The sequence below is a fragment of the Danio rerio genome, chromosome 17 (assembly GCF_052040795.2).
Source record: "Danio rerio strain M-AB ecotype USA chromosome 17, GRCz13ab, whole genome shotgun sequence".
In the NCBI taxonomy this organism is placed as follows: Eukaryota; Metazoa; Chordata; class Actinopteri; order Cypriniformes; family Danionidae; genus Danio; species Danio rerio.
In genome coordinates, this window is record NC_141037.1 from 27,052,563 (window position 1) to 27,074,288 (window position 21,726).

General features: G+C 36.0%; 3 protein-coding genes across 14 annotated transcripts in view; 1 reads left to right on the plus strand and 2 right to left on the minus strand.

Moving 5' to 3' along the window:
* plb1 (phospholipase B1) overlaps positions 1-21,726 on the minus strand; it is a 90,674-nt gene that overhangs the window by 67,255 nt on the left and 1,693 nt on the right. The window lies entirely within an intron of this gene.
* Positions 1-21,726, plus strand: part of kcnh1a (potassium voltage-gated channel, subfamily H (eag-related), member 1a) — a 93,493-nt gene that overhangs the window by 38,928 nt on the left and 32,839 nt on the right. For all 11 annotated transcript variants that reach the window (XR_015512670.1, XR_015512669.1, XR_015512671.1 and 8 more), the window contains 1 exon segment: positions 18,222-18,421. Coding sequence is in view for 5 of the 11 variants with exons in the window: in XM_087289232.1 (XP_087145358.1) it covers positions 18,222-18,421 (200 nt within the window). In the remaining 6 variants the exon portion in view is untranslated.
* The window catches only part of hhat (hedgehog acyltransferase), a 153,029-nt gene that overhangs the window by 33,820 nt on the left and 97,483 nt on the right, over positions 1-21,726 (minus strand). The window lies entirely within an intron of this gene.

Below are 21,726 nucleotides of genomic sequence, written 5' to 3' on the forward strand. Positions count from 1 at the left end.
GTTGTGTGTATATAGTCCATGTAATTAGTCTTGAACAGCTTCAGCTGTGCGAGTGTAATCAGGGGATGATTGGAAACTGGTGTGAGTGAAGTGCATGATGGAATGTGTAGTTCAGTTCAGTGGCAGATGTGTAGATTGGATGAATAATGGAGAGTGTTCTCCAGCGATCTGCTAAAGCTAGATTGCTGGTAACATGGATATTTCTTGTAAAATGAGCTATAAATCTCCGCTTCAGGAGCTCCAAACTTCAAAGTTGTATTCATACTGTATCTGTATTGTGAAGGTTTTTAATGATATGTCTACACATAATTTGTCTGATTTTATTCCATGGTTTGGTAAAATGTTTGATTCTGATAGGCACAGTTGAGGTACTTTTTGCTGGAGCCTAATATTGCGCCTCTAAACTGTAATGAATTTCTGTTATTATTCACAGGTACACACTTTACACTATTCTGATTAAGTGAAGTAATTGGCTAATTTAACAAATATTTAACATTAAAGGCAAAACAGATGGATTTGATTAATTTCTAACCTTGCTCCTGCCACAATAAAACTTTTAAATGAAGTACATTTATGGAAACATTAATAATTAATTTAAATAATGCCTTTAAATGCTTCACACTGTGCGTTTTTTCGACCCATGTCCTGCATTAAAAATCCTTTAATGCATGGCAGTCTGTTGGTTGTCATTTACATAAACAAAATAGTGTTCCAAAGATGATTGTGACAGATAATTTTTATTCAAAAACATTTTTTGCAGTATTATTTCGAATTATGGAGTAAATAATTTGATTCCGAACATCCACTCAACAAAAACTTTTATAAATCAACCATAATTTTGAAACTGACTTCATATAGTGTTCAGATTAGTGTTTAGATTTTTTTGCTAGAAATGTATGCAAATTAGCATATATTAAAAAAAAACTCATTTGAATATTTCAAAATAACATTTTAAAAACAAATAAAAAACAAACAAAACAAAAGTTCTTAATGTAACCAATCGACTGTGAAAGTGTGGTGATAACTATCAGTTAATTTTTAAATATATTTTCTATTCACCTGCAGTGTCTTCTCCTAAACTTTCACCTTTTAAGAATATTCAGATCATTGTTTTGACACTGATGTACACCACAACACCAAGTGGAAACTTAAAAAATGATATAACACAACATTTTTCACATTTAATCTTGCACATAACAACGTGCCCAAGATTTTGGTTAAAAGTGTTCTCATTATTTATAGCCCTATTTTTCTTAACAGAATCAGTTAATTAACCCAAACCAGAAAAGCTTAATTTCTTACTCAATATTCAATAATCCATTAAAAGTTGCAACCATTTTATTTAAATTAGTTAATTTGTAACATACATAACTTCTGTTATTTTTTAATCCTTTTGCAGTTTAATTTGAATTGTTTACTTCTACATTTAGTTTACTTATTGCTATTATATGCATTAAAGTAAACATTTTTGCAGCTATGTAAATATAGTTATAGCACTATATTTCGTGATTGAAATTTTGCAATTATTGTAACAAGAAAATGTGATATCTTCATCTACCTATATGTTAATGTGCACACGCAATGGCTATGGCAGTGGTGACAAATCTGAAGCAGTTTTCATCTTCCTCCTGCAGGAGTTGTCGTCAGCTAATGACTTCATACATATTAGATATGCATTCGAGAAGCACGCACACATGCAAATTCATCTCAACACTGTGAAATGCTCACATTTTGGCAGATTTGATTGATTGCTCAACGTCGTCTCTTTACTTTCAGATGAATTTGTGCCAGAGCACCAGGCACTAATGTTCCTCATGTATTCCTCACACTGCATGCGCACAAAAGGCAAAGCTCAACTCATGCATATTTATTAGCTTGTGTGCAAATAGTTTAGCATGATGTTTTAATGTGCTGTTTTCAGACTCTTTGATCATTTAGAAGCATAATCATCAAATTAGAAGTCATAATTTACTGTCACTATTTCAGTAGCACATTAAGTTGCAAAGTTGTCATTGCACAGTGATTAGAGGGAACAATCTGATTATTGTTGAATAATTTATTGCATGATAAAAAAAGAAAGGTAACTGTTAAAGGTGCTTAGGTGATTGCAATGTTAGGTGAGTCTCTTCACATTCCAATAGTAATGATTAAAGTAAATTATCTAGATCAGTAGTTCTCAAACTTTTTTCACTAAGTACCATGTCAGGAAAAAAATGTCTCTCCAAGTACCACCATAATGACCGGTATTAAAATACAGTAGCATAATAGGCCTAATTAAGCAACTACAGCTCTGCACAGTTCAAAAACGTGGCAGATTAATTCTTATAATTAGGAATATTTATCATTGTAGTATTAATTGTAGTATTATTCAGTTCAATTCAGCTTTATTTGTATAGCGCTTTTACAATGTAGATTGTGTCAAAGCAGCTTCACATAAATGGTCATAGTAACTGGATCAGGGTAATTCAGTTTTTAGTGTTTAAGTTCAGTTCAGTTTAGCTCAGTTCAGTGTGGTTTGGAATCATTACTGAGAGTCCAAACACTGAAGAGCAAATTCATCGATGTGTAGCTTTTCAGATCCTGAACCATGCAAGCCAGTGGCGACAGCGGAGAGGGAAAAAAACTTCACCATTAGGAGAGTGAAGAAAAAAAACCTTGAGAGAACCAGACTTAGTTCGGCACGACCATTTTGATTTCTCCGCTGGCCAAAATATAAAGTACTAAAGTTTTCTAACTGGTAAATGACATGATCTAGTGAGAATCTGTCATCTTTAATGTGCGCGTTCGTGATTTCTGGAGGCATGGCTTTGGACGGCAGGGGATTTTCATAAATATTTTGCTAAACAGTTCGCATTTTGGCAGATCACCTACTGCACCTTTAATGATTGCGAGTTAAGGTCACAGATATGTTTATAAAACTCACGACTGATTTTGTCAGACAGTTCTAAAAATGCAGCTTGATACTAACATTTCTCTAATAAATAAATAACTTTTAATATTTTAATATTTTTTTATTTAAAAATTTATTCATTCTTCATTTTCTTGTCAGCTTAGTCCCTTTATTAATCCGCGATCGCCACAGCGGAATGAACCGCCAACTTAACCAGCAAGTTTTTTACGCAGCGGATGCCCTTCCAGCTGCAACCCATCTCTGGGAAATTATTTTAAAATACATTCTGTTATTAGGAGACAATACTCATAAATATATCATTTTATTAATATTGGATATCATAATATTGAACCTCTAACATGCAAAGATTTCCTGTTATGATCTACATAAAATAATTCACATTTTGTTGTTATTGGTAACTTGTTATTAGTTATTGACAAAAACAAAATATATACAAATAATGATAAAAACCTGGCTTTTTTTATTGAGGTAAAAGAAATTTTGAAGAAATTTCTGAATGTCTCTTAATTTCTAACCCTCCTCAGCTATCATCAATTTCTTAAATAAAGATAATTTTTGAAAACATTAATAGTAAATGACACAGTTAAGTGCCATCTTTTGCAAATCTCAAAATGAATATCAATTTTCACACTGTGCAATATTTTGCTGTGTTTCTCCTGATTAAATTTTTTTATTATTATTTAGAAACAATTGACTTTTAATAAATAATATATGCTAGAATTAATTTATGCATTAAACATTTTCAAGAACAATAGTGTGCTTGTTATTGTTGAGAAATATTTGAATACATTTAAATACAAACATTTGAAAATGACAATTTCCAAATAAAACAAACATAACCTATATGTCATCAAAATATGAATTTTAAAACTTAAAAAAGACAGAAATACAGAAGTCTAGATATATTTAAAAATTTCTGTTTCAAAATTTTACAAATCTGCCGTGTAGTGGTTCTCAGATGCAGAGTAAGAGTCTACTAACTATATGTATATGTGTCAGCAATATGTTTAATTTACAAATGCTGCAGTGGTATTATTATGACGCTGACAAACAGGGTTTTAATACGTTGAACTTTGATGCTATTTTTAGAATGATGCAGTGTAGTGTCTGTCAGTGCAGGCAGATGAAACTATTTCTGGTGCTGTTTCAAGAAATAAAAACTATATTCTGAAAATAACCAAAGACAGTCACTTTAAAACATTCAAATGAGATCAAAAACAAATTGAAATGGGGAAAAAACATGACTTTTAGATTTGATGAATCCAGCCAGAATATCTGATGCTCCTGAATCTCTGACTATATCAGCGTTAGAGCGAACAGAACGTGTCCGCCAGAAATGGTGAGCTGAAATGTACCTAAACGGCTGATCTGTTTTTTATTGCCTAAGTGAATGTGAGCCTGTTTTCCAGTAGATTTGGTGCTTAATCAATTTACCCCGGCCAGATTCCCAGGCATCCTAACCTTTCAGCTGACACGGATACAGATTTACAATGTTTGCAAATGTGGAAGGGAAAGCGCTCTCGCTCAGCCTGCCGTCACATGGCCCTTTGTAGGCAATGATGCAAGTTCAATTGGAAGCTGAGATGTCAAGATATTAAATATTCTGTCACATGTTCCTGTAATGGAGTCACAGCCACAGGGATTCTTTTGACAAGGACTCGTTTCATCAGATCAGATATACTTTCTTTTTCTCTTCCCCTCTTTCATCCCTCCCTTTTTTGCAGATGTAATCAAAAATGAACAAAACAGATAAACATCTACAACAAAACCTCAATAATAGAGGCAACAAACACTTTTTTAGTTTAAGTTTATAGACAATTGGATCCCACTTTATATTAAGTAGCCCCTACTACCAGACACTTACATCAAAAAGTAAGTACAATAATGTGTTCATATTGTATATACAACACTTCTGGTGCTACTGGTGAGATTAGGCACAGATCTGGTGGCATGGATAGGCATAAAGGTCGGTTAAAGGCTGATTTATACTTCTTCGTTGAGTGATCGGCATGACCCCCAGCGCCTGTCTTGTGCTTAGTCTTGCATTTATACTTCTGCACACTGATTGTGTTGCTCTGCAATAACACTTCTGAAATGCTAGTTGGCAGTAGGTTATTATGTTCCTCTGTATGGAGTTTGTTTGCTTGTGTTTGTATTTTCCGAAAGCTACAAGTGGCTAGAACCTGCTTATTCAGCAGGGGAACAGTCGGACGTGAAACAACTTTAATCATAAGGTAAACACAAAACAACAGTTTCTATGTAGAGCTCCATCGGGCTTGCGGCTCACAGCACTGCCCACGCTTGTCAGCAGTACCAAGCCAACCAATCACAGAGCTTGTACTACGTGTGGTTGCGATGTGTAGTTACATTTTTTGAGAGGTGCACGTCAGCATTGGAGTCAGCCAATGGTCTGCGCCGGACTATACATGTGCGCTTGACACAGAAGTATAAATCAGCCTTAAGGTGTATGGGATGAGTCAATAGTTTCATTATAAATATAATTACATAAATTATTTACAAATCTTATCACATACAGAAATCATTTTTAAAATCTAAATGAAAACATGTGTTTAATGTACATAATAATTGGCATTGTACCAAATGATTAATTTAAGTCTAAGTACATAGAGGTTAAGACCACTTAATATAAAGTTAGACCGAAAATTGCATGGAACACATTGCCTTAATCCATTTAAAGGACATCACAAGGTGAAAATAAACAGTAGTTTAACTATCTTAGAACTACATGGAACCTTAAGAGTGGTTTAAAGCAAAGGGTTTCCACACAATTTTCTAGTGAAGTCAACTATTTGTATTAAAAAGATATTCACCCAAAAAAATTATATTTACTATTTACACACTCTCAGGTTTATTCTGTTGAACACTAAATAAGTTAATTTGAAGATGGCTCAAAACTTCTAACCACTGACCTACCATAGTAGGAAAAACAAATCACATGTAAGTTCAGGTTTCCAACATATGTTTTCTTTTGCGTTCAACAGGTTTGAAATAGTTTTCTTGGTGAACTACTTCCTAAAGAGTACTCTAGCTACACCCATTGCTGTTCAATAGCTATCAGTAACTTACATTAGTAGTTTAATGCATTGAGAAATGCACTATAGACATGGCCAAGAAGATCTGCTGAAGTTCAGTTCAAGCATTAGAATGAAGAAGAAAGGTGATTTAAGTGACTTTGAACATGAAATGATTGTTGGTGTTAGACAGACTGCTTTGATTATTTCAGAAATGAATAACATATAGGGTATTTTCACACACAAATAAAAGGTTTAAAGAGAAACGTCAGGAAAAACAAATTCAGTGACAGTAGCCAGATTGTTGATGAGCTCACTAGAACAAAAGACAGGGGAAATATTGCAAAATCTAATGAGTTTCAATTTCTGCAGGATTTAGGTGGTTGAGTCAGAATGTGGCATAAATTTCACAAATGTGTGTTTCCAACCTAACTTTACTCAGTTGTTTTAGGCTGCTGTTGATGGTGTAATGTCCTGGGAGAGATTTTCACTCTGTGTCTCTTGGTACTAATTGAGCGTTGTTTAAATGCCAAAGTCTAATTATCGCTGTTGACCATGCCTGTTCCTTATGACCACAGTGTTCACATCGATGGCATTCCATATTCCAGCAGGATAATGCACCACATCACTGGTCTCTTGAACATGACAGTGAGTTCGCTAGACTCAAATGGCCTTCCCAATCACTAGATCTTAATCCAAGAGCACCTTTGGTATGTGGTAAAATGCCAGATTTATATCATGGATGTGCAGCAGACCAATCTGCAGAAAGTGTGTGATACCATCACATCAATAAGGATCAAAATCTCTGAAGAATGTTTCCTGCACCCTGTTTAATCCGTGTACATCAAATGAGTGCTGTTTAAAAGGCAAAAGGGGGTCTGACCTGGTATAAACACGGAGCAAAGCAGCTTAGCACAACTAAACTATCCTAAAGACACACGGCTGTGACTCTTATTAATGACTGCCGCACCTAATGAGGAAAATTGGTGCTTCTGAACACACAAACAAAAACGATGCTATTAGTCACGATAATGGATGTGTTTACATGTTGATGTGATGTTATACTTGCATACAGGTTTCTGATTATTTTGCATATGGAGGGCAAGGGACATTTTCTATTGTCGGTTTCTTTTTCTTTTTTGAATCAATATATTTATTATGTCCGCATCAAGAATTTACAGAATCATTTCAATATACACGCACTGTACACATTCTTTTCCAACCACCCTCCCTTACAAAACAGAACACTTAAATAGACATAACTGTGATACATTGAGCTGATGTGTGAAATAAGAGGAAGCAAACAAGTAAATAAATAAACAGTTATGACAAATAAAAGATTAAAGCCAAGAAGAGTCACATTATACCATCAGCAGTTTTAGTCAATGTAATGCCCAAATTATTCATGTATTCAGTAAATGTCAGTTTCTTTTTTTTTTATTGTATTTTATCACTTTTAGTCATTTACACATAATTTAACCTACTTGAAAGCATTAAAATATGTTTACACCCATCCAAGGACAAGAAACTTTTTTTTTTGCTAATAATATACATTGCAGCATCATCTCTTTTCTATCAGTGTCTTAAATGGTTTATGCAAGAACCTGGTCTTTCAAAACGCCACCTTTCAGAGAGTATACCCAGCTTGATTGGTCAGATGACCAGCCTGTTGTGATTGGTTTACCACTTAGAGTCTGTCAGAAAGTAATGTCCACTTCAATATGCAAATATCAACTGCAGAGGCTTCTACAGCACTTGTATATGTAGTGACAGCAACAATGGTGTTGGATTTACCATATCAGCTACAAGTTGTACAAATTTGAGATACAGTACCTGACAAAAGTCTTGTCGTCTATCACAGTTATAAGAACTCGACTAGTTTTAGTTGATCATTTGGAAAAGTGACAGAAGGTAGATTTTTCTGACGAATCATTTGTTGAACTCAACCCAGGCTCATTTTGAAAACGTACCTCTATATACTGTACGTTTCTGTACGCATTTTGCTGTTTTTGTTTTCGTGAATCCTTGTGTTTTCATATCTCAAATTTCTCTCGCAAGTACCATTCACGCATGCTGTTCTCGCGTAAACCCACCAGAAGCCACTGTTGACTGACTGTTTGACTGACTGACTGACTGACTGACTGACCGACCGACCAATCGACTGACCCACCCTCATCCTTCCCTAAACCCAACCAATTTTATCGAGTGACTCGCCCACCCACTTGCCTAAACCCAACCAACAATTTTCAAAAGCAATCCAGAAAAAGAAAAGCCCTCGTCTGATTTTTACCACGCTTTCCGATTTTACAACTTTCTCATCCTGTTTTTTACTTGTTTATTTTATTTTTAACTCCTCTCTGTGTCTCAAGTCCGCCAACGTACATGACGAGCTTACTGGACAAACTGATTGCAGCGGGAAAGTCGTCCACCTGGAGGTAAGCGGTCAGTGGTAAGCACGAAAAGGAACGCCATCGTACTGCTCTGTAGCGTTCGTTTAAAAAATGAAATGCAGCCATACGTATCTCGGATATTAATTGTGACATAATTCACAATCTCCAGAAATATAGGACAACGTTTTCAGAATGAGCCTGTGTTGGTTGAACTGCATCACAATCATCACAAATACTGCAGAAGACCTGTTGGAACCTGCATGGACCCAAGATTCTCCCATAAATCAGTCAAGTTTGGTGAAGAAAAAATCATGGTTTGGGGTTACATTCAGTATGGAGCATGTGAGAGATCTGCAGACTAGATGTCAACATCAACAGCCTGAGGTATCAACCCATTTGTGCTGCCCGTTACATTACAAACCACAGAAGAGAGCAAATTCATCAGCAGGATAGAGCTCCTTCTTATACTTCAGCCTCTACAGTAAAGTTCCTGAAAGCAAAGAAGGTCAAGGAGCTTCAGCATTGGCCAGCCCAGTCACCAGACATAAACATTATTGAGCATGTCTGGGGTGGAATGAAGGAGGAGGCATTGACGATGAATCCAAAGAAACTGGGAGTCCTGCAAGAACGCTTTCTTTGCCATTCCAGATGACTTTATTAACAAGTTTTTTGAGTCACTGCAGAGGTGAGTGGATGCAGTCGTCCAAGCTCATTGGAGTCATAAACAATATTAATTCTCTTTTCACTGCACCATGACTTTATATTTTGTACTGTACATTATTTCTTTTAAGTGACAAGACTTTAGTCTCAGCAAAATCAGACCTTACTGTCCTAATTAAATAAATAAAAATCAAGGCATGATCATATTTTACTTTGGTAAAATAAGCGTAATTTAGAGGCCTTTGCCTTTCACACAAGCCAATTCTGATACCAAATCATCAACTTGAACTCAATTTATTATTTGTTGGTCCTAAAACTTAGATAGGCTACAAGACTTTTGTCAGGTAGTGTACAATGGGGAGAGCATGGACAGTAGAGCTCACAGCGCACATAACAATATCTACAACTATAAACTCTTCCAGGCCTCAGCTACTAATGAATTATTTGACAGCAGTAGAAGTAGACAGTTCACAGACAGCCAATAACAACTATATAGTGGATAATTTATTTTAAATCTAAATGTGATTTTTGCAGGAAATAAGACTGCAATAAGCTCTTATTTAGTTCTTTCTTTTGGGAGACAACACTATGTAAAAATTTACCTGAAAAAGCATAACAGTCGATACAACACTACTGTTGAACCACTTTCCTTAAATCGAGAGATTAATTGACTTTGAATAGGTTATAAATAGGCTATTGTCAGGAAGATTTCACCATTTTAATTGATTTGACTGTACTGCATATTGTGTAGTTAAACCAAAAGGGTGATTAGAGAAAGAGGGGGGGAGGTAGGAGCCCAAGTATAATGCTGGCAGTACAATTAATCACCTCCTCTAATCAAATTACACTAACACAGGCTTATCTCCTCCACCCCATGTTTTTCTTTGCTCCACCGCTCTCTTTCTCTCTCTCTCTCTCTCTCTCTCTCTCTTCCTTCTCTATTTCTGGCAGCATCCCAGCTCAAGCAGACGCGTGATGTGATGTGCGCATCTTTTACCGATGCAATGTTATGAATGTGTCATGCTGAGACAATTGCCACAGAACTTTTCTAATGAACAGAGCAGGAGTAAAAACTGCACAATTTTGCATACAATTTATGCATTTCCGCTAATAAGTCCTGCAATACAGTCTCTCTAGGGTTTAGAGCTGTTTTTTTTTCGCATTTTCTAATGACTTGAACTTGCACATGCATGTCGTAAACAGCACACAGAAAGCACAAACACAGGTACTTTGGTGGATTTAAGGCTCATATAAAGGCAAACAAGATTAAGGTGGTTCTCTGCTATCGTTTCCTCTGTAAATCACATGCTCTTTATGCCATTTCCTCCTTTGAGTTGTTGTGTACTTCAGGAGAAACAGAATAACCCAAATGGGACTATTTTTAGAAAAGATGTTAAATTCATGAAACCTCAACTTCAGCTGTGCTAAGGAGAACAGCAAATGAGAGTGTGAAGGAGAGAGGAGACAGAAAGTGGATGGTGGAATTTTAATGCGTCAGTCATACTTTTAGTGGTCAGTAACCTATTCAGTCACAGTTTTCTTTGTTATGGTGAAGGGTTAGAGAAAATGTCATGTTTTAAATAGTGATGGAGAAAAGTGTTTTTATTCGCACGAGATCTGCACAAGATAATATACTGGAATAATACAGATTTATTCTTTTTAATTGTTTTAATTGACAGATTTACTAGTGTAATTATCATTAAACAACATAAAACCTTGAGAGTGGTTTAATGCAAAGTGTTTCCACACAGTTTGTGTCACAAATTGAGTCATAATAGTATCACAATTTGTGTTAAAGGGATAGTTCACCCAAAAATGAATTTTTACACACTAGTAGGTTTATTCTGTTGACAAAATAAGATAATTTGTAGACAGCTGAAAACCTTTAACCATTGACTTACCATAATAGGAAAAACAAATCACATGGAAGTGAATGGTTACAGGTTTTTAACATTTTTTTTAATATCATATTTTGTGTTCAACAGAAGAAAGAAACTCTAACAGGTTTAAAACAATTAAAGGATGGGCAAATGATGACAGAATTTTCATTTTTTGGGTGAACTACTTCCTAAAGAGTACCCTAGGTACACCTGTTCAGCTGCTGTTCAATATCTATCATTAAGTCATGTCAGCAGTTAAATGCATTGAGAAATACAGTAGACATGGTCAAGAAGATCTGCTGAAGATCAATCCAAGCATCAGAATGAGGAAGACAGTTGCTTTAAGTGACTCTGAACATCAATTGCTGGTTGGTGTCAGACAGACTGCTTTGAGTATTTCAGAAATTAATAACATATTGGGGATTTTCAACTACAGAGAAGTTTTCAACTTAAGAGAAATGACAGAAAAACACATCCAGTGAGTGGCAGATCTGTGGGTGAAAATACTTTGTTGATGTTGGTAGTTGTAGGACAGTGGCCAGATTGGTTTGAGTTGATGAGCTTACTAAAACAAAAGACTGGGGAACTATTGTCAATTTCTTTAAGATTTGGGTGGAGAGTTAGAGAGGAGACAGAAAGTGGATGGTGGAATATTAATGCACTTTTAGTGGTCAGTAATCTGTTCAGTCACGATTTTCTGTGTGACTTTCTTCCAGAGGTTTTCATTGATTTACATTGGGAAGTTTACAAAATGATCTATGCAAAAATATCTTCACTTAATATTCTGATTTCTGGCATAAAAATGTGTATTTTTGGCTATTCCTACAAATATACCTGTGGAACGTGAGACTGGTTGTGTGGTCCAGTGTCACATATCAGGATTTCTACTTAAAAGTTAAATTCAAAGGTACTTTCTGCTTCTTGCCATTATAAAATGTACTGGAATTTTTCTGAGTGAAAATGGTTTTGAATATTTGTTCCGGTGTACAATACCGGTTAAAAGTTTGGGGTCAGTAGGATTTTTAAATGTTTAAAAAATATTCTTATCCTGCTCACCAAGTCTGCATTTATTTAATCAAAAATACAGTGCAAATTGTAAAATTGTGAAATATTATTGCACTATAAAATAACTGTTTAAAAGTAGCTTATAAATTAATTTAACTATTTAATTCAGTGATTTTAAAGATTTTTTAGCCTTATTACTTCAGTCTTCAAAGTCACATGATTCTTCAGAAATCACTCTGATATTAATTATTATTATTAGTAATATTATTATTCTTAATGGTAATAATAACAAAGCAATAATGACTGGAGTAATAGTTTTATTTGAAGCTACATACAATAAGAAAGCAGTTATTTAATTGATTTATATTTGTTTTAACAAATATTTAGCAATTTAGCAGACTTATTTTCTTTTTAAAAACATGAATAAAAAACTGACCCCAAACTTTTGACCAGTAGTGTAAATACAGTAATACATACTGTAAATGAGTAAAAGATCAAACAGGTTTTCAAGCAGCAAAACAGTAACTGTACTTTTTACATTTTCAAGCTGAATGACTTTGGAACATTTTTCACCCATAGTCTTACATTGTATTTAAACTTAGTTTGAAAAACTAAACACTACTTGTGTATATTAGCTTTCTGTGTACAGACATACTGTATAAAATCTACCCAATGTGAAACATGTGCATGTGAGCGGTGCTTGACTGGAATTTAGTCCATATACCGGCGTATTTGTAGCTAACTGCATGTTTGCCAGCGATCTGCCAGGATTAGATCACAGGTGATTGTGACATCATGCATATCATGTCATTGTGTAATTTATAATAGCATATAAAAATGTCTTAAAAAATACTACCAAGTGTCCAAGACAATTGTACAACCTCAAAAATCAAACAACTGACACACTCAGTGGTGTCTCGCACGATTAAAGAGTGTACATCAGGGTGTTTAATGAGCTGCTGGGCTCTCTTATTTGTTCATTTGTTAATGAACGTTCATCTGTCTCTGTAATGAAAAACAGATGTGAGCAAGTGTGTGCGTTTGATGCAACGAGACAGTCTGGATTGAACCGTGAAAACAGTTAAAGCTAAACTCTGTACAAACGCCCACACTGTGACCCCACACACACATTGATACATCTGGACGTGTCTGTGTCCTGTGCGTGTCATGTCAGGACGTCTACATTGAGTGTCTTTGTCTGTGTGTGTGTCTGTGTGTGTGTGTGTTCAGCAGGATACTGGCTGTCAGCTCCATTCCACGTTCATGTCACCCTGGAGCCAAATCTGTCCCCAGATCAGCAAAGACTGTCAAACTGCATATTTATACATCACCACTTATTCACACAAACACACACACAAGCGCACACACACACACACACACACACACACACACACACGCACACACACACACACACAAACACACACACACACACACACACACACACACACACACACACACACACACACACACACATACAGTACATACAAGAATCTTATTAATTGTTGGGCAAAACTGTGTAGCTTTTAACATTTTTATATCGTAAAGATTTGTAAAAATTTGGAAATGTACACGAACTTTAGATGACTTTGATACCTGTGACAATCACAAATCATTTGAAAGCTAGACACAACATTAATCATCACATCCATGGATGAAATCTGAATATCTGGTGCATATGGCATACAAAATAAAGTATCGATCGGATATATTCTGTGTAGGATCTTCAAATTAATTTAGTTAACTTTAATTTAATTATCTCTTTGGCAACACTTTACTTTAAGAAAGCATTTATAATACCGTCAAAACCTTTATAACAATGACAGGTCTTAAATATGAATGAAATTTTATCCATGTCATTTTAAGAGCTAAGGTGACATTGTTTGAGATGCCTTTGTTATGATAACTTGACAAAAGCAAATACAAAACCTGTCTTTGTCTTGGCAACTTAACAATATGATTTCACGTCATAAATCTGTCATAAACATTACTGCCATGAGGCCTTTATACTTGTGTCATTAATATTATAACAGTCTCATTAATATTTTTTTAAAAATTAAATATGATCAAATGGTAAAATATTATTAAATATTAATGACACTGTTATATACTGTATTTCTTGGACAAATATTGACACTTTTAATGTGACGTTTTAATAACATATTAAGTTTGTTCCACTGAAAAAAAAAATCTTCATGACAATTATAATGGACAGTAGCTACAGTATGTTTCCATCCACCTATTCTTATGCACATTTTGGATATGCGCATTAAAAAAATTGGTTGATGGAATCGCCAAGATGCACATTCAGTTTTGAAAATGCGCATAAAAAGGGTATGCGCATAACTGAGTAGGATAGACTTTTTATCCGATGCGCATAAACTATGATGGACACACTTTTACAAAAAAAAAAATTCCAGTTTGCACATTACAAAAGTCATGTGATTTTGTAATAAAAGATCATGTGATGACAACATGTACGTGACTGGACAAACCAGAAGGCTGAGCACATTGTAAAACATCTGAGATGTTGATTTGTCATTCTAAAACGCATTAGCCATTTCAGTATATAACGGTCACACACAAGGAAGACAAACATGATTATCTTTTAAGGGTTTTATTCAAAACCACGTTGCTGAATCAGAGTGATGAAGCAGGGGAGTGGTGTTGTAGTTAGTAGCGATCTCGGTAACAGTTCATAATGTAAACATCTGAAAGTGAGCGATCTCATACACTGTTTGTTCTGGGAAACATTAAAGGGTAAGCAATCTCACACACAGTTCATCAGGTAAACATCAGATCTTCAGGTAAACGCCAGAATAGCTTAAGTCACTTCCCTTATTCAGAAGTCATGCGTCCATAGGTGAAATGGAGACATCCATGGGAGAAGATGAGTGGAAGAAGAAGAGAAGATGTGGTGAACCATCCAAATTTGATACCGGCCGATGAGTGAGTGAATGGGGTGGATATTTATAGTGTTTGCTGGTGCAGCTTTGGGTAATTAGTATGCTGGTGATTGTTCACGGGTGTGGTGAGAGGTGACCGGCGAGGGAGAACGCTGATTAAGAGAACAGGAACGAGCCGATGGTTTGACATACTGTTTTTATATTATTAATTACCTCCAGAATTGTCAAGAGCTTGTCTGTGCTCCACGTCTCAAGTTGCGGTCACACTGGACATTTTTGCCATTGACTTCCATTCATACGCACGCAATTGCGTCAGACCGGAAACGCAGGATCATGCGACAAGTTTCACAGTTCACTGCCGTGCAAAGTTCAAGCTTGGTGAACTTTGACCTGCGAAATCGCATCACTTGACTGCGTGAGACCAATCGAGAATCAAAACATGACCTCTCTGGACAGAAATTTAAAATATGGACCGATCGCTCACTATTTTTAATGTCTAATCATCTTGTTTAATCCAGCCCCTTTTCACGAATTTTGCACGCTCAAACTCTGGTGTAACCGCAGCATCACGCCTTCAAATGCCACCACGCGTTCATTGCATGTCAGCATCGTCTTCTTAGGCATAAAACATTTATTAAATAAAGAAAAGATTGACACAGCTTCTCCCACCACAGCAAGTTTTGTTTTTACTGTTAATATTTGGTGCCAGTTAATCAGGAAATGACAATTTTGTGCTCTTTGACTCCTCGGTAGAAACGCTGCTTTATTTGCACGTCTTTTATGCACTATTCCAGTTTTGCGCACACATTTAATTCACATTTTGGATGAAAACATAGCTAATATTGTTTATGACAGATTTACAACAAGTTATGTCGTCTTGATGATGTCAAGTTTTTATCACAATGGCAGGTTTTGTTGTCTTGGTAATGTCAAATTCTGATGAGAAGAATAGGTTATGATGTAATTTTATGTCTAGTTTTCATAAAGACATCTTAAACAATGTCCCCTTTGGATTTAAAATGCCAGAACTGAGCAAAGAACACTTAATGACAGTTGTTATAAGCATGCATTCATATTTTGACATGTGTCAAGTCATGATTATAAAGGTATTTGAAAAAAGGTTTTTTGCTCTGCTACAGAATGTCAGTTTGTGCTTCAATGCCATGGGGGCACAAAATTGATCACAAGTATTTTCACCTTTAACATGAAGATTGACTGTGTTCCAAAGAAAGAAAAAATAACAGCATCCATGGGATTGAGAACATTATTGAGAACAACAGTGTTGACAGGACACTATTGTTATATTAGGTCATAAGACAGACAAGAGAGTAATGGCAGATTACATTTCTTGTTTGAAGGTATTTAGGAGGGGATTCACACACACACATGCACACACACACACATACACCTTGAGTCCATACAAGTGTAATTTGATTTTCTTCTGTGTGCAGACCCATTACAGGTCGACTAAATCAGTTTAAAAGAGACAATCACTTGCCTTTATTGAATTATTTTCTTTGTGTTCTGTGCTTTCACTCATTTACAATTCACTCTGTCATCTATCATCATCACCACATCTATCCCTCCGCTGGAGCTGGTAGAACTTTTCCATGTTGCTATGTTATTAGCTAATGTGTGTCTGATGCTGAATACTTTATATACAGTATGGTCTTGAGCTTTTAAGCTCTAGAGCTGGACCAGACCAATGCATGAAAAACAGCCATTTTGAGATTTGAAGGTCTAAAACCATTGAGCGAAACAGTGATGTTTAATTAGAGCTTCTCTAATGACACATTTTGACTGTTCAGATTCTACAGCATTTTGCATAGACAATAAAGAGTACCACCAGCAGTTTGAAGTTTCAGCTGTTTGGTCTATTGAGCTGAGTTGACAAAACTGATTTCAAGATTTTAATCAATACTGATATGAACACTTGTCGCACAATCGTAATCTTTGCTGTGTTGATGCATAAACAAAATTTACTGCCATCCAGTAATCACGATAAGCTTTGCATGCTTTGTTATGTTTAATATGGAATGAAGACATTTAGAAAACTGTTTGTTTTTTGTTGCTTTTAAAGCAGATTTCAAAGAATAGATGATGTTTTTAGATATTGCTGTATCAGCATTTTAAATGTGGGAGGAAGTCAATAGCTTAATGTATGAACAATGTGTGCCCTACTAAGAAAACAAAAATCTGTAGGTCTTATGGTTGATGAAAACATAAAAACAGAGATATATTTTTAAAAACTACATTTAAAATGACAAAAATTGTTTAATTGTAAATTATATGCCATGTAACACAACACGAAACATCTCGCAGCACTAAGATCACTGGTTTGAATTCCGGCTTAGTCAGTTGGCATTTCTTTGTGGAGTTTCATGTTCTCCTTGTGTTTGTGTAAGTTTCCTCCGGGTGCTCCGGTTGCCTCCACAGTCTAAAGACATGAGCTATAGGTGAATAAACTTAAATGGCCATATTGTATGTGTGAGAATGCGAGAGTATATGAGTGTTTCGCAGTACCGGATTGCAGCTGGAAGGGCATTTACTGTGTAAAACATTTGCTGGACAAGTTGGCGGTTTATTCCACTGTGGCGACCCCTGATGAATAAAGGGACTAAGCAGAAGGAAATTTTTTAAATGAATGCTATGTAACATTAAATTTCTTTCAGGAATGCTATTCATTGTCCATATCATTTACAATAATGAGAATATTTTTATCTATTTGATTGAAAAAAAGGTGACTTTCTATTTACTTTCTACTTAGAACTTTCTATTTCCATTAACATTACAGTGGTTCCTCGCTGTAATGCAGTTCACTTTTCATGGTCTTACAGTTTCGCTGACTTTTTTCATTCAGTTTGACATGCTTTTTCCTACAGCGCATTGTGTTCTGTGTCCTGACTGGCTGTAGACCATTGTCAATCAATCTCCTCCATGTTGTGTCTACTGTACAGTACAGAATGCATTCAGCTTGCCAAATTTACATAAATCTTCAATTCCTAGCTGTGTGATCGTTCCCCACAATGTCGATAAAACGCTCTGCACCGTCAAAGGCACCTGCGGTAGCACCCAAAAAGCAGAGGATAATAACCATAGCACAAAAAGTTGAACTTTTGGACATGCTTAAGAAAGGTAGAAATTGCATGGCTGTAGGATTGTAGGATCAAATAATTTTGAACTTTGAGATTAACATTAAAAATGTTAACGTCTGTCTGAGAAAAGTGTATAAAGTGTGTAGTGAGGAGTGTTCTTAAAACATCTATAATAGTAGTAAGAAATAAAGCAGAATTCTTCGTGGATTTCGCCTATTGCGGGTTGTTTTTAGAACGTAAAACTTGCGAATAACGAGGGACATCTGTTTATCAGTTCTTTTTCAATTACATGCTTGTATTATCACTTAGTCCCAAAAAGTGAACTCCTGTTACTTTCTCCTACAGCTCTCCTATATGCCACCATCTTTGGTAACGTGACGACAATCTTCCAGCAAATGTACGCCAACACCAACCGCTATCATGAGATGCTGAACAGCGTGCGGGATTTCCTCAAACTCTACCAGGTGCCCAAAGGCTTGAGCGAGAGGGTTATGGATTACATTGCCTCCACCTGGTCAATGTCCCATGGCATCGATACGGAAAAGGTGAAGCCCAACTCCAATTACCCAACATGCAGCTGTCCTATGTTTTTATGTGTGTGTGTGTGTGTGAGTGTTTCTGGCTAAGTATTTTTAAACATTGGTGTGATTCTTTAGCGAGAAGCATCCTCACGCAGTGTGTTTAGACTCGTCCTGTCGTTTAGACTCTAACCACAGGGGGGGAACAGCATGACTCTCTGGATTTGAAGTCCCCGTTGGGCGGACATTGTCAGAATGCTCCAGCTGTCTCCTCTGTTTGGTGATTTAGCCGTCTCATCACACACAGACTCACACTGTTCTCCCCAGAGCCATGTCTCCATGTCTCGGTGACAACCACATGCAGAAAGGGAGATGCTCTGGAAAAGTGAGGGGCTGCTGGGAATGGCAGCTCGGGGATATGTCACACGCTAACACGCTCAGATGCACACATATATACCGGCATGTTTGTCTTTTACCTCTGTCTGTCTGTGTCAGCCTTCTAGCATGCTTCATTGGCATAACAGTAAACAAGCATTTATTTTTTTAATAGAGGGAAAGAAATATGATTAGCGCTGTCAGTTTCATGAGCTGACTTATTACAATTAATTCATTCTTTTTTCTTGATAAGCTCTTAAAAATGTATTTAATGATGCCCCCTGGCTTGAGCACTTTTTGGTAATCAAGCAACAGATTCACTACAATGAACTGTTCAACCCCTTCCTCTTCAACTGTTGTACCCCTTCCTCTTGGCCCTTGAAACAGAGTGTGAAGGGGAAGGGCTTCAAAATTTACACCTAAGAAATGGGCACATCACTACAACACCTGCACATCATCAGATTATTTATTATTATTTCCTTTATTTAGCCAGGAGATTACATTGAGACAGTGATGTGACTGCTTCCAGTGAGACCTGGTTGTACAGAAGATGTTTAAAAGTGCTAAGAGTCGGAAGTGTGTCTAGATTAAGCTGATTTTGCAGGTCATTCCAAGCCCTAGGAGCATAAAAGGAAAAAGCACGTTTGCCAAGTTCTGACAATACCCTTGGGGCTGTTAAACTATACAGGAATTAAATCTAGTGTGTTGGTTATTTATGAGAAATGTTAGCAAATTAAAATAAATAGGATGGTAGTTTATCTAAGAGAGCCTTTAAAGTAAATAAGTACAAATATAATTTTCTCCCTTGATATAAAGATAACCAGTCTAAGGAATCATACAAAATACAGTGATGCATCCGAGAGTCTGCACCTGTGACAAAGCGTATTACTGCATGATAAACAATATCTAGTTTTCAGAGTAGAGTAGTGGCTGCATGCATATAAAGATGATCACCATAATAAGTTATAGACAAAAATGTACTCTCTACTAATTTCTTACGGGCCTTGTGAGAACTTTTTTCGGCTGTCTAAGAAACCTAATTTTGGCCTAAGCTTTTTCAATAACTTGTCAATGTTTATTTCAAAGGTGAATCTCTCGTCAATCCAAATGCTAGGTATTTGTAGGAGCTAACTTTTTCTGTTAGTACACCATTCAAACATGTAATTGTCTGGTCTGTTACCGTAGTGCGTCCACTGCTAAAAATCATTTATTAAGTCTTGAATTTAAACCCAATTTTAAATCCTGCAATGTACACTGTGATACTTGAAAAGTGTTCTGTAAATACTGTACAGCTTGATTTAATTAGTATGCCACTGTATATATTATTGTACCATTTGAGCGTGCCACTGTATATATTATTGTATGTATTGTATCATCATATATTATTGGATATGTCCTTGCGATCTCTTACTTTATATGAAATCGATGACAGTAACTGATGTAGTTATTCCAGTTGCAATATTTTTGGGGTATTTATCCTCAGGAAATCACTGAGGCATATATAACGTTAACATAACGATGTAATTTGGCAATAAGATTGCAGCTGTACTGTGTATTTACACAGGGGCCATATTCATCTATGTAAACACGCAAAAACAATATTTACATTAGAGCAGACACTGTAAAAAGCTCATTCTCAGCCACTAGACTTTAAAAATAAAAACTAAAAATCTCTGTTTCAAGGGCTAACTAGCTTATCCCCTTAGCTCTACACCTTCAAGCTAAAGAGAATTAGAACACCCCTACCCCTTCACGTAAACGTGCAAAATAAGGGGTAGGGAAGGGCTAAGGGGTAGAATTGGGATTGGGCCTTGATTTTTGTCCATAGGGAATTGATCGGATCATTGTTATTTTGCTATTGCTGTGATCTCATGTGAATGACAATTTGTCCTCACAACAAAAACTTAAGGTGTAGATCTGCTATGAACAGACATGCACACATTTTATAGCAGGTCTAGATACTGTAGGTGAAGCTGTTGAAGAGTTTTGGAGAAACAAGTACAACTTGATATTTGCCAACAGATACCCAGATTTTGATATGAGGAAGATGAAGGTTTGAGAGGAAAAATAGCAATGCAGCCAATAGACATAGATTGTAACCACATAGGATGTGCTGCAATTGCATGAATACATAAATCCTGCAGCAGGTCTAGACTAAATTAAGTACCGTGTAAACGTCTTAGAGCACCATTAGATTTGATGTTTTTCATTGTTTTGAGTCCAAAAGTTAATATTGCAAAGGCAGGTGTTATGGGGTTACCCCAGCAAACATTTTTTTTGTATTTAAAAGAAGTCTAATAGGGTATCTGCACAGCTACTGTTTCTTCCCATACAGACAAACTTCCGGTGAACGGTTAATGTGACTATTTAAAATTTTATCCGGTTCCTTTTACATCACTGATGTTGTAATGTAATTAAAATACAACAACTTGAATAGACGTTTGCATTCATTTAGTTTTCAAGCATAAAACAATATATAAAGTCGTTTACACACACACACACACACACACACACACACACACACACACACACACACACACACACACTGTCAGGATCAGCAGGTGAGCGCTGAAACTCTATTGAAAACACTGGGGTAAAAGAAATTGTCATATTTTAAAGACATGGTGCTGAAAAACGTAGTTTGATGCAGTGTTTCATGCACATTCTGAGACCCACTTTATATTGGATGTCTATCAAACAGTGGAGATTGTTGATTTTTTTAAGAAAACAGACCTTAAACGTGCCGATTTAGTAACTGCATACAGTTCACTGGAAGCACTTGACCCAGGTTACTGAAATCAAAAAATCTTCTGCAAGGTTCTGCATATACCCTACAGACTTCTAATAGACGTCTAAAAATAGACAGCTTGGTTAAAATAAGCAAAAGTTTGGACTGTCAATGAAAAATCAAATAGATGTCTTCTGTAAGAATAGCCCAAAACTAGACTCTAGTAGTT